The following is a 12,544-nucleotide window of genomic DNA, read 5'->3' as shown; positions in this document are numbered from 1 at the left end:
AGACGCATTTCTCACTCAGAGAGATGATCAGTTTCTGCACTGTAATCACAAAAACCAAAACTCAGAGACAAATATCTCCTGGTAAACACACAAGCCTTTGCCCCTCTCCTGCTTCGAGCAAACTGTTCAGGCAGCCCGAGAGCAGCAACAATTCCCACTGCTTCTCTCTCTGTAGCCTTCTAACAGTTACTCAAAGTGCCTGCAGGAACTGTGTGAGTTTCTGAACTCATGATGAATTCAGGCAGCCTGAATTTATACCACCAGGAGCACCAAGCCCAGCAATCAGTAACAGAGTAGCATGAAGGCTGTCTGGGGGCTGCAGCACACGATCCACGAGGAGAGGCTGGGGGAGCTGGGATCATGGTGTGGAGGAGAGAAGGCTGGATTGGGTAAGTGAGCAATAAACAAATCTACTAACTGACCTCAGCTCTTCTCTTCGACGGCGAATCAATTCTTCATCTAGCCGGTGGATGCAGGTTCCTTCACTTTTAATCTTCTCAAAATGCTTCTTCACCTCTTCCCTCCATTCAGCCTAGGGAAGCAATTTACACTAAGGTATATACAGAGGATTATGATCTCTGGTTGCACCAAAGAAAACATTGTAGCAAGTCTAGTTTCAATAATTACATGTCATATTTTCAATTTTGTACTTGTACAACTAAAATATATCTGCATTTTCTACCAAAAAAAAAAAAAAAGATAAAAATAAAAGAAACTCCTAATGGTCTTTTTGGAGGCATTCAAGACCAGGCTGGATGTGGCTCTGGGCAGCCTGGTCTGGTGGATGGCAACCCTGCACATAGCAGGGGGGCTGGAACTAGATAATCATTGTGGTCCTTTTCAACCCAGGCCATTCCATGATCCTATGATTGTATGATTTTCTTCCCTCTTCATTTTCAAAGGAACCAGAATGGCTAAAAAGTTGGAAAGCTATACACATGACAAAGATGAATGTCAGTAGGATATCATAACTCTGTTGAACCCTGTCTTTGTCCCATTGTCTGCCCTGCTCATCTTCACTATAAACAAAACAGCTCCCAGCAGTGTTGTCTCCTGGAGCTGGGAGCAGAGCTTTTGAAGTCAGCAGTCTCAGAGAGAAGTGAATGAGACAGCTCCTATCCAAAGTCAGTAGATGTCTCAGCCTATGGAAGTTCAGGTAAAATATTTTAAAACACCCATCAGCTTTGCTTCTCCCCAGGATTCAAACTGATATCACTGATTTTGATTTTTGCTGAAACCAAACCCATGCAGCTATCTACTTCTCATGAGTTACAGCCTGGGCCATTCCCTGCTTACCTGTGATTTGAAGTAGGTTTCCTGAGGAGTAGCCAGCACATCAGCAGATGCAATATCCAGGTGCATCAGTGTCTGTCGGAAGGAGGGACGATTCCGGGGCTTGCTCTGCCTGGAACAAAACAGACAAACACCCACCATGAGATAAGGTTAACACTGCTGACTTCTGAAAATGCTTCTAACTGGAATTAGTTCTGATGCAGCTGACAAATTAGAGTAAAGGAGCATTTTTAGGTTTTGTCTTTTGAATGCAAGTTTATTGATCTAAACACGTTTTTCTTTTTTTTTCTGGTTTGTGATGGTCTATCCTACAGAAAGAGATGAAAACTCTTTAAAATAGGAGAACATGAAAGATAATAGAAAGTGAAACTGCTCCTAACTTGTTGGTCAAGAAGACGACGACACAGATTTCATTTCATTTTCCAAATAAAGTCTGTGGAAATATTCAATCCCGTAGAAATGACAGGGTAACAATTTACAACAATTTACAAAGCAGGGATCTAAAAACACCAAATGTATCGACGCAGCGTGTGCCTGAGCCCACACAGTATTGTAACACCCCGAGCATCTCTGCAAGATCCTACTAAAAAAGGAAATCCATTTGTATCTTTAAGCTTCAAGACTGAACCAGATTCAGTGTGGAGGACAAGAAACAGCTTCTCCAGACACCTCTTCCCTACAAACCTACTTCCACACATGTACACAGTGCTCAAAGCAGCACAAATACCTCCTGCACCTTGCAGCCATGTGCAGAAGCACTGTTAGGCAGAGCATCAGTCTCAGCACACATACTGCAACTCTGCAAACTGCTGCACCTCAGGATCATGAGGGTAAAAAGGCATTTAAAGGATCCATAGATGCTTTGGCCCGTTTTCCCCTTTGTGCCTTTGGGAGGATGGCAGATGACACAGCAGAGTGAGAAGATAACTTAAACTCTGTGTCAAGACCAACTTACATAGATTAAGCATTAATACATAACCTGAGACCAGTAATTTTAACTCTAACCTGGCAGGTGGAAGTAACTGAAAGCTCTTCTTATAGCTATGTCACACATGGAAAATTCTGATTTCATACACAAAGTTTGAATTCCTCTCTGTCAAAAAACAGTCACTTAAGGGTTTTCATATCTCAGATAGAATGAAATCCTTTTACTCTGCAGCCAGTCAGAGCCCTGCCCTGCCTGCCCAAACCACACACATCTCCCCACCTCCTCTGAACTCCAAATGTCCTTCTGGAACTCAGGCCTGCAGCCACAAGGAAGCAGAATCCAGAATTTTGTCCCCAGTTCTTGTGACAAGTGTGAGAGAATTTAAGAACCTTATGCTCTGGGTTCAACACTTCCACCACTTTCACCCCTAGGAACGAGCTGCAGGTCTGTGTGGGTTTCAGGCTCTTACCAGGTCTGCTTCATGAGAATTTTGAAGCCATCTGGGCAGGTGGAAGGAACAGGAAGGTGCAAGCTGTTACTGCCCACTCCCCAAATGATGGCGGAGGAGTCCACATCTTTGTAGGGAATCTCTCCTGTAAGCAGCTCCCACAAAACTACTCCAAATGACCTGATGGAAAAACAAACAAGGAGAAAAACACCCACGTGAATTCATTTCAACAGAAACATTTGGAGCTTGGAAACCTGTTGCTGAACACCAAACAGCACTAGTTTTCCTATTTCATTGTTGGACTTCAAAAATCCTGAAAGAATATTAGAAACTCTTCTGCATACATGAAACATTACTCTTGTTAAATGAAGAGGAAAGTTAGCTCTTCCAAGAGAGACTTTTGACTATTCTTACTGGTACAAACAGATCATCTACTGCAGGATAGACAGATCTGATAAGACAGAGGCAAGAGAGCCAAGGTTGTAGGGTTTCGTTTTGCTTTAATATGCCATTTAGCTTCATTTTCCCACCCAAAAGTTCCTTTGCTGTACTCAACTGCCCACAATAACCCTGGACGCTTCAAGAGTCTGAAACTCATCACTTCAGCTACTGCAACACGGAAATGAGGAATGCAACACACATAAATGTCAGTATCAAATGCACATAAATCCCATCTAGTATTTATTTCTGCTGAAAAAAAGAAAGGTCAAAGAGAAAAGAAAAAAAGTGAACTCTGCCTGGGAAAGAACTCCTATGAGAAGAGGTGAACAACCGTCTAGCAGGGAATGCCTTCATGTGAAAAATGGCATGCTTTCAAAACCCAGGGATTTCAAATCACATAGAAGAAGGGGAAAAAAAAAGAAAAAAAAATTGAAGAACAGAATTTGAGCATATTTCCCTCAAACTTTTCTGTGGACTGCAGGAAAGTGGGAATCCCAGGTGTCTGGACAAAGCTACCAGGAAACCTCATCTGGTTTCAGCTTTGTTATGATTAAGACCTGGCAAAGGATTTTCTAGACTCCTGATAAGATTACAGATTTATTTTTTTTTAAGCATGCTGTGAAGGATGAGAGAGAGCAGACATATAAGCTGCTTAGGAACTGTTCTCATTTGTTGTCAGCATTCATGAACATCATTTTTACTCATCTTGTGGGAAGAATGGATGTTGAGTGAGGAGTCTGAGCAGTCTCCACTCCTTCCACAGAAGAGGAATGGGACAAAGGCATCTTTCAGTTTACACCAAAGAGCAGCACCTCTAAATCACTCAGGAAAAGGAGTCAAGGAGTGCTCACAATCCCCAGCAGAGCATCAGACACCATGCTCCACACAGTTTTCTTAAACCTGAGCCACCCTAAAAGGCAGGAAGAGGAGGGTAGAAGTACTGCAGCACTCCTCCTAAGGAACCTGTGATTCAAAGGGAAGACAGGAGGCAAACCGTGGATGTGTTTTCTTTCCAAAACAACCCAAGAGTGTCTCCCAGAAAAGCTGGCTCTGCTGTAGCCTGCTGAAACAAATATCATGGCTGTAAAACAGGGAGAAGGGCATTTGTCCTGGCTACCACTGTTCAATATGCAGAAACAACAAGGTAGAAACTGAGATGCAATTCCCATGAAGACCCCAAAAACCGTGCAGTCATCCCAAAGGAGCTTTAAGGCTCAGTTCTCCCTCAAGCATTGTTAATAGTATGACACCTGCATGTCATTTCTCTCTGCCACAGTTCAGTAACAGTTCAGGGCACGAGATGGATGGAGAAAGTAGTCCACAAAGGAGCATTCCTTAGGACAGAAAAGACTGCTGAATATATAGGTACTAGGAAAACCAACTGGTTAAACAGAAGGTGAAGATACTCAGTTAAGACAATTCTCCTACTCACCAGATATCCACTTTTTCAGAAACAGGCTCATTGCGTATCACCTCTGGGGCCATCCAAGCCACGGTTCCCGCAAAAGACATTTTGGTACTTTTATCACTGAGTTCTTTAGACGTACCAAAATCTGAGATTTTAACTGCATCCGTGTGTGTAACTAAAACACTGAAAAAAAGAAAAAAAAAAAATCAGCATTTTGCAAGTTCTCTTGCACTGCAACAGCCATTGAGAGTCAATTTCTTCTTAATCAACATGACCAACTGATGAGGGCATGCTGTTCGTGATTACAGTACAAGGAAAAGCAGGGTGCATTTTCACTGGTGACAGCACTCATTTCTTTTAGGGCAGTTGTTTTTTGTGCCTCAACTACTCTAAGTTCTACAAGTCAAAAAAAAAAAAAAAAAACCAATCTTGATAAAATTACAAGTTAACAAGGCACCAAAAATTCCCTATATTTGGGTGCATTTCCAATTTTTAGTAAAGTCCTACCTCTGCAAACTCTGAATGTAAAACATTTTGAAGTATTCATAGAATCACAGAATGGCCTGGGTTGAAAAGAATCACAATGCCCATCTCGTCCCAACCCCCTACTGTGTGCAGGTCACCAACCAGCAGCCCAGGCTGCCCAGAGCCACATCCAGCCTGGCCTTGAATGCCTGCAGGGATGGGGCATCCACAGCCTCCTTGGGCAACCTGTTCCAGTGCCTCACCACCCTCTGGGTGAAAAACTTCCTCCTAATATCCAACCTAAACCTACCTGTCTCAGTTTAAAACCATTCCCCCTTGTCCTATCACCATCTCAGTCTTGTCACAGGCTAACAGAAGAAGAAATACCTACAGTTAAATCACAGCTGGAGCATGTTTAATAGCTGGAGACTTACTTTGGTGACTTGAGGTCTCGATGGATGATTTTGTGAAGGTGCAGATAATTCATCCCACTAGCAATCCCAGTGGACCAATCCACAAGCAGCCGAGGAGTGACTTTCCGCCCCGCTCGCAAGACTTCGTAGAGTTGCCCATGTGCACAGTACTCCATGATAATACAGTAGCATGGGGCTTGTGTGCAGACTCCTCTGTCAAAGGGAGCACACAATTAGTGAGGATCAGGAGAGCGTGAGTCCCAGAGCAACTCTTAAAGGTGGCAACGAAGGGGCAGGAGAGCAACCTGCCTACCCCCAACCAGGGCAAGGTCATACTAACAGCTCTCCTAATCATGCAGGGAGGGGAAATGCTTTCTCCACAATGCACAGAACGAGGTGACAAGAGTGGGTTTCCTTCAATTTCCTACCTCTGTAGTTTCAGAGTTCCCAGTACGCATTTTGCAAGCCTGCATGCAAAGTGCAGCGCTGCGTGAGGATGGTGGCCATAGCTTTGTTTTCACAACAATGATTTCAGAAAGGAGCAAAGAATAACCATGCATTGTGCCCCACAGCCAACCTAACTTGGTTCCTGAAATCACAAACTTGCCCAGGGCACGCATGCACTCAGCTCTCCCCTAGACAGAGGCAGTACTGGTACGTTTCTCACAAGCTCCACCACTTACTTGAAGGCAATGATGTTGGGGTGTTTGAGTTTCCGCAGGTGCTTGATATCTGTTTCATTCTGGTCTCTCACTTTCTTGATGGCCACCTCCTCAGCTCGGAACTTGCCCAAGAAGACGGCTCCCTGTGCACCACTGCCCAGCCACTGCAGCTCCGAGATCTCCTCAAACGGGACCTCCCACGTATCTAGGCACAGGCAAAGGAGAAGGACCACAAAAAACATTCTGCTATAAGATCACACCAAGACAGCACCTTCCACTTCCCCTACTGTATCTCAAGGTGGATTTTCCATGGGTGGGAGATGGCATCTCTCAGCACTGAGATGCTCAGCCCCAGCAACTCTTTCCTCCAGCTCCTCTCTGCCTGTCCCCAAAGTGTTTCTTCTCAACTCCCCTCCAGCTAACTCTGGGTAAACCACGTGGATGAAGCAGGCAGCAGCCACTTAGCAGAGCAGGGCAATGAGGTGGCACTTTAGGGAACAGCTCCTCTGCTCCAAAACTAAAGGGTGATAGTATCTGTTATTAATTACATGACTTCGCTGAAAAACAGAGGTGGTAAGAAACATGTAATGTTCATAACTGACATCAGAAAAAGAAGATGAGCAAAAATAGTAAATAAAGAAAGCCAGAAGCAGCAGGTTGTAAAATCCAGGCCAAATCCCACAGAGCTACCCAACACAAAGCATGTTAGCCACCACCACTCACAGAAACACGTCTTTCCTGCACCAACACTGTGCATAGCAGTTGTCAGACAGGGCCGCTCCTTTTGGTACTGCACACTTATCTGTTATCTGGATGTGGCCGGCATGGTCCAGCAGTGCTGTTTAAGCTGCTTAAAGAACAGCAGAACAGAAAGCTGTGCTGTCTGCGAGTCACCTTGAAACTACCACAACATCCCTCAGACACTGAGATGAAAGGCAAGCAATAATTCATTTCCTGCAATTCAATACATGCTGTCATTTAGAGAACGAATTATTTAGCAACCAAAGCAACGGTGAACACACTGATTTCTGAAATCAAAGAAAGGTGTGCCTGCACAGACCCATCAGGTACAACATCCAGCTGCAGTGGGACAGTGGCACCACTGATGGGAATGGGTGTCCCTAAGGCTCCTTGGGACTGAGCTGCAGCAATCAGCCCCAGCAGTGCCTTCTGCTGAGGGTACAGCGAAGGAGAGTCAGCCCAGCACCTGCTCTGCCCATTGAGTTCTACACCAGTGCTCACCTACAGCAAAAACTCCCTTTAGCTCTGCAGGCAAAGCTCAATTCTCAGCACGTGTTGCTTCACAGACACAGGTCTACTACAAACCAGTGTGTGAAATACACTGCTGCTACTGTCCTGGTCACAGGGCATCCAAGTATTTCTACAGCAACTGTTCTTCAGTGAACAACCAGGAATTTAATAAGGAGTTCTTTCAATAAGAAAAACAGTGCTTCATAGAGAAACTCAGAGATGTATTTCTACCTGTCAGTCACCTTGTTGCTGGAAGAAGTGGCAAATACAGCTGCTGTTTAGTGTTTGCTGTGAACAAAGTATTGACAAGAGCAACACTGAAACTGTTCCTTCATACTGAAATAGTCATTCCTTCCCACTCGAGGACACTGCCTTTCCTAGACAAAGCACACAGCACTGTCACTTACTTCTCTACTGCACCCTAATTTGTGAGCTGCAGTAGGTAAGCAGGCTGCTAAGCCCCAGGAGCTCACATGGTCTCAGTGTTACCTGTAATCACAGAATGGTTGGGTTGGAAGGGACCTTACAGCCCACCCAGTCCAACCCCTGCCGTGGGCTGGCTGCCCCCCACCAGCTCAGGCTGCCCAGGGCCCCATCCAGCGATGGGGCAGCCACACTCCTCCAGGTGCCAGCACCTCACCACCCTCTGAGTAAAGAATTTCTTCCTAACATCTAATAGAAATTTTCTTTCTTGTAGTTTAAATCCATTCCCCCTTGTCCTATCACTACCAGACCATATAAAAAGTTGGTCTCCATCTTGTATATAAGCTCCCTTTGAATACAGTAAGACAAAAGTCCCCAAAAACCCTCTCACTAGATGGAACATGGCTACATTTTGGGACAGCCATGTCCACGTTCCCCATAACACAACAAGCACTGATGTTTCCCAGGGAGGCTGAGGCTGCTGGAGAACAACACTGGACTACATGTAGTAGAACATACAGGTTTGCACTAACTACAACCCAAACCTACCAATTAAACATATATATACATATACACACACACACATCCATACATATATATAGTGTTATGTATGTGTTCTCTGCTGCTCCCAGGAACCACCTCTAAGGACAACAGGCTGACAAGGGTCAGTATTAAAAATAGGTATACAAATAGGTATACAGGTGTTATCAGCTGAGGCTTCCAGCAGCAGGGAGGCAATGCACTGTGCTACCAGCATGGAATGGTTTGTGTTCCAATCTTCTCTGGGCCTAAACGAACCTGTGGGACACCTCTCAATAAAATAGTGTGTAATAACGGTAGGAATTATGCAAGAGTTTGTGTTTCTAAGGCGATTAAGAACCACTGGAGCAGAATGATGGTAATCTGCATCCCAAGGGAAGCAAGGGAGGCACATCCCAAGCCATGCAGCCCATCTATTGGAAGCAAAATTTTGATGTTTGCCAGCACTGGCACAGGGATGAGCAGCAGTTCTGCTTGGTAACACTCACAAGCAGACAGCATAAAGCACCTCGCTCGCCAAAAATCAGCACAGTGTAACTGGGTAGCTCAGGAGAAAGCAAATGGAAGCAGCAGAATGCCCCACTACCATAAAGCAGGGGACAGATCATCTGGACACAGACCTGAGGTAGCAGCCCCAGGCTGCAAAGGAGCTGGGAAGGGAAGGGGAAAGGGAAGGGGAAAGGGAAGGGGAAAGGGAAGGGGAAAGGGAAGGGGAAAGGGAAGGAGAAAGGGAAGGGGAAAGGGAAGGGGAAAGGGAAGGGGAAAGGGATGGGGAAAGGGATGGGGAAAGGGAAGGGGAAAGGGAAGGGGAAAGGGAAGGGAAGCTTCCCAGCATCTCCCTGCTGCTCCAAGGGCCAGAGGTGCTCCTGCAGCCCCTGCTCCAAACAAGGAGCACTACAGCCTCGGCCCTCCTGTCATCCATCACCAACTGGAGGTTTGTATGCAGCTGATGGAGAGTATAAATGTGGTTGCAGTAAGCAGAATGAGATCACTTGGAAAACAGAACCACAAATTCATTGAATCCTTAAGGTTGGAAAAGACCTCTGAAATCCCCAAGTCCAATCATTAACTCACCCCACCGTGCCCACTGCCCACGTCCCTCAGTGCCACATCTCCACAGCTCTGGAACACCTCCAGCGACAGTCATCCCACCACCTCCAACCTTTCCTGGCACAACTTAAGGCTGTGGCCTCTCGGCCTAAATGTGAATGTCAGAATATGACAAAATATGACAAAATCCTCAAGTTTTAGCCAAAAATCTGCTTCATGTTTATCCCTGGACAGCAGCAGCCTAGCACCAGAGCCCTGGCCAAGTGCACAATTCTGGAGAAAAAAATTTCTTTTCCCTCTCCCTTGTGGCAATGAAGACTTTGTGGACACAGCTAAACCACACAGGCCACACACAGAAGATCCACATACTGCCACATCTATGGCTATTTCAAAGCTGCTTCCCAAAGAAGCATCCAATGGGGATTACAGGTTGCAGAGCATCCACTGATCTGTGGCTCTGAACTGCCGTGGCTGGAAGCAGCCATGCCCTTCTGTAGCATGGCTTTGCAGAAGCACTGCACAGAGCTGGGGATCAAGATGAACTTGCAGTGTCACACTCATGCATCAGTATGATCTGAAAAAGCAGTTTTCACAGTAAGGGTTGCACAGAGAAACCAGTTTCTTGTTCTAAATACCACAGAGATCCATGCTCCTCACTTCTATGCAAACAAAACAGAATGAGAAAAATCAGGAGCTGGAAACAATGAATTATATATATTCATTCAAAAGCAACACACGTACGTTAGGCCTTGTAATGGTAATTGTGGTGTAAAACAGGATCGTGTTGTGTTGTTTTTTTTTAAATATACATGCAGCGTGATAGCGATACATAAACAAAACAATGTCATCTCCTTTGAAAGCTTGAGCTCCACGTCAAGCACACAAACCAAGCAGCACAATGCTGACAGGGTGGTAGCACTCCCCTCTGGATGCCATGGGGCTGCCCAGCAGCTCGCTCACCTCTACACGGCACGATGCAGCCAGCATCCTGTCTCTTCTAAACGTCACCACACACCAGTTTTATTGGTTATTTATTGTAAGCAGCTGTGACGTACTGAGTTTACTCCAGGCGGACATAACTTAGAGACAATTTTGCAGAAGGGATTTCAAATGCAAAGAAACCGCTGCTCAGCACACAGGTGTGACACACAGGGGCTGCTGCCATTCTGCAGAGGTTTCACTGCTTGGAATTCAGAACTGGAATGACTGACTCTTGGAAGAAGCTCTAATTTTATTTCAAGCCAGATTCACCAGTTTAACAGTGCTCTGACCTCACCTTAGGAACTGTTCCCCAACCAAACCAGGGTTTTAGAAACCACTGCTGGGTTTTCTGACCAAATGATCTTATAACTTGTCTAGACGAGAAAATCATTTAATTAAAACTGAGTCATGACCACAGCAACGCAGGAGATTTCTACCACTAGTGATGGTCAGGCTGTTCCCATTCTCAATGAGCAGACACCTCACCCATTTCAGCTCCTTAATTCCAGTGACAGCTTGTTCTTTTCCCATCTGCCACTTCCCTCCCCCTATGTCAGGGGAGAAATTGGACACCAAAGGCATAGCATAATCGGCTCTTAAGCTTTCAGCAGCCCCTAAGGATAAATGTACGCAATCGTTTGGGACATATCCTACTCCCAAATTACATTTATTGTACATACAGATATATTTTTTTTAATGTAACGTGCCCATAGAGAAGAAATACTCCTGCCATATGGTAGTCAACTGGAGACAGCCCTCATGCACATGCAGCAGTAGAAATGCCTTTGTCAAGTTCATCGGGCACAGGGAAGCTGCAGAAACAAAGCAGTTGGTACAAACCCATGTTTGTCACAATCCTTCTGACTCTCACTTACAAAAAAACCTGGTTCCGATTCAGATTTTATCACAGCAGTCCAACAGCCTGGTTTAGAACATGCAACTGTTTTTGACTCCATCCTTGGCAGCCTTTGACACTAACAACAAGCACAGGCTGTGAGGTACAAGATTGCTCTTTGCAAACCTATTACAGGGCTCTATGTGGCAAAACAGTCACACACACAAAGCTGGGAAAAGCTCCAGATTGCTTTCCTCATCTTCACACACTGTCTCAAAAGAAACGAGGGCCTGTTTCCCCACTTACCTTGCTGCTGCAGTTTGTAGTCCGTGGAGTACGCCTTGCCTATGATGTTCCACACAGGCCTGAGACAGCCAAACAGTCCCTCCAGAAACCCACCGCTCCCACTGCCTGATCTGTTGAACTGCACTTTAACATCGTCCGCCCCGCTGTTGCTCTCTCCATCCATAGTGCTCCTGTTGCCCTGAGGAATGGCCGTTTCGGGTTCATCCTGCTCTCGTAGCTGCAGCACGCTGTTCTCAAATTGGTCCCTAGAGTCCTCACTGATGCTGGTCAGCACGGCCGCAGTGACCGGGCTGCTCATGTTGTCCATGAGGTCTGACTGCAGCAAGCCCTTCTCACGCATATCCTCTATGAGCTCGGGGGACGGGTGGTTTCCAGTAGGCCCACGTTCATCGTGTAGCCTGCCAAAGTCTTTATCCTCACAGAAAGCTTTGCTGATGGAGTTTGGAGAGGAAGACAAGCTCAGGCGATCCTGAGTACTGGCCATGATGCCGTGAGTGTGCATCAAGGAGATGGGCTGAGCTGGAACTTAGAGAACAGGGCAATTCAGACGTGATGTATGGAGCCAGTACCTGCAACGAGAGCAAAAGGAACAACTCTCAAATTTTCATCCAAGTATTTTCGCTACGTGCACTTCTGTAGAGGGAAGCTGATAATTACCAAGGTTAACCAGACATACCAGACAACGTCGATACTTCACAAGCAAGGACTGCTCTGAAAGAAGCAAATAAATTATTCCTGCAGAACCTCTGCTCACACGGTACTCTCAGTGTCCTGGAGAACGTGCACCAATAGTGTCACACAAACATCCAAAGGTCAGAACTGTGTCACCTCGCAGCACAGCCTTCATCAGACCAAAGCAGATCCCCAGGCTTTGCCCAGCTACAGTCGAGTGCCATCAATGGCCCTGGGTCTGGTGCAGCTCACAAACCCAGGATTCCTCTGCAAACCCCTGAGATGAGGCATTAGTGAAACAAAGAACGAAGAAGAACTTCTTTACTGACAGAGTGACAAAGCACTGGAACAGGCCGCTCAGAGAGGTGGTGGAGTTTCTTTCTCTGGAGATATTCCAGCCCTATCTGGACACTTTCTGTACGACATAC

General features: G+C 45.8%; 1 protein-coding gene across 9 annotated transcripts in view; it reads right to left on the bottom strand.

The window, feature by feature from the left end:
* MAP3K13 (mitogen-activated protein kinase kinase kinase 13) overlaps positions 1-12,544 on the bottom strand; it is a 64,189-nt gene that overhangs the window by 10,983 nt on the left and 40,662 nt on the right. For all 9 annotated transcript variants that reach the window (XM_085233155.1, XM_085233150.1, XM_085233152.1 and 6 more), the window contains 7 exons: positions 11,445-12,013; positions 6,080-6,263; positions 5,418-5,609; positions 4,543-4,701; positions 2,691-2,849; positions 1,297-1,405; positions 423-532 (listed from right to left, as the gene is read on the bottom strand). In XM_085233155.1, the coding sequence (XP_085089281.1) occupies positions 423-532; positions 1,297-1,405; positions 2,691-2,849; positions 4,543-4,701; positions 5,418-5,609; positions 6,080-6,263; positions 11,445-11,946 (1,415 nt within the window). In that variant the 5' untranslated portion in view covers positions 11,947-12,013. The remainder of the gene's footprint in view (positions 1-422; positions 533-1,296; positions 1,406-2,690; positions 2,850-4,542; positions 4,702-5,417; positions 5,610-6,079; positions 6,264-11,444; positions 12,014-12,544) is intronic.

This window comes from Meleagris gallopavo, chromosome 11, assembly GCF_905368555.1.
Source record: "Meleagris gallopavo chromosome 11, MGAL_WU_HG_1.1, whole genome shotgun sequence".
NCBI lineage: Eukaryota > Metazoa > Chordata > Aves > Galliformes > Phasianidae > Meleagris > Meleagris gallopavo.
This window is presented reverse-complemented; position numbering and strand designations above follow the sequence as displayed.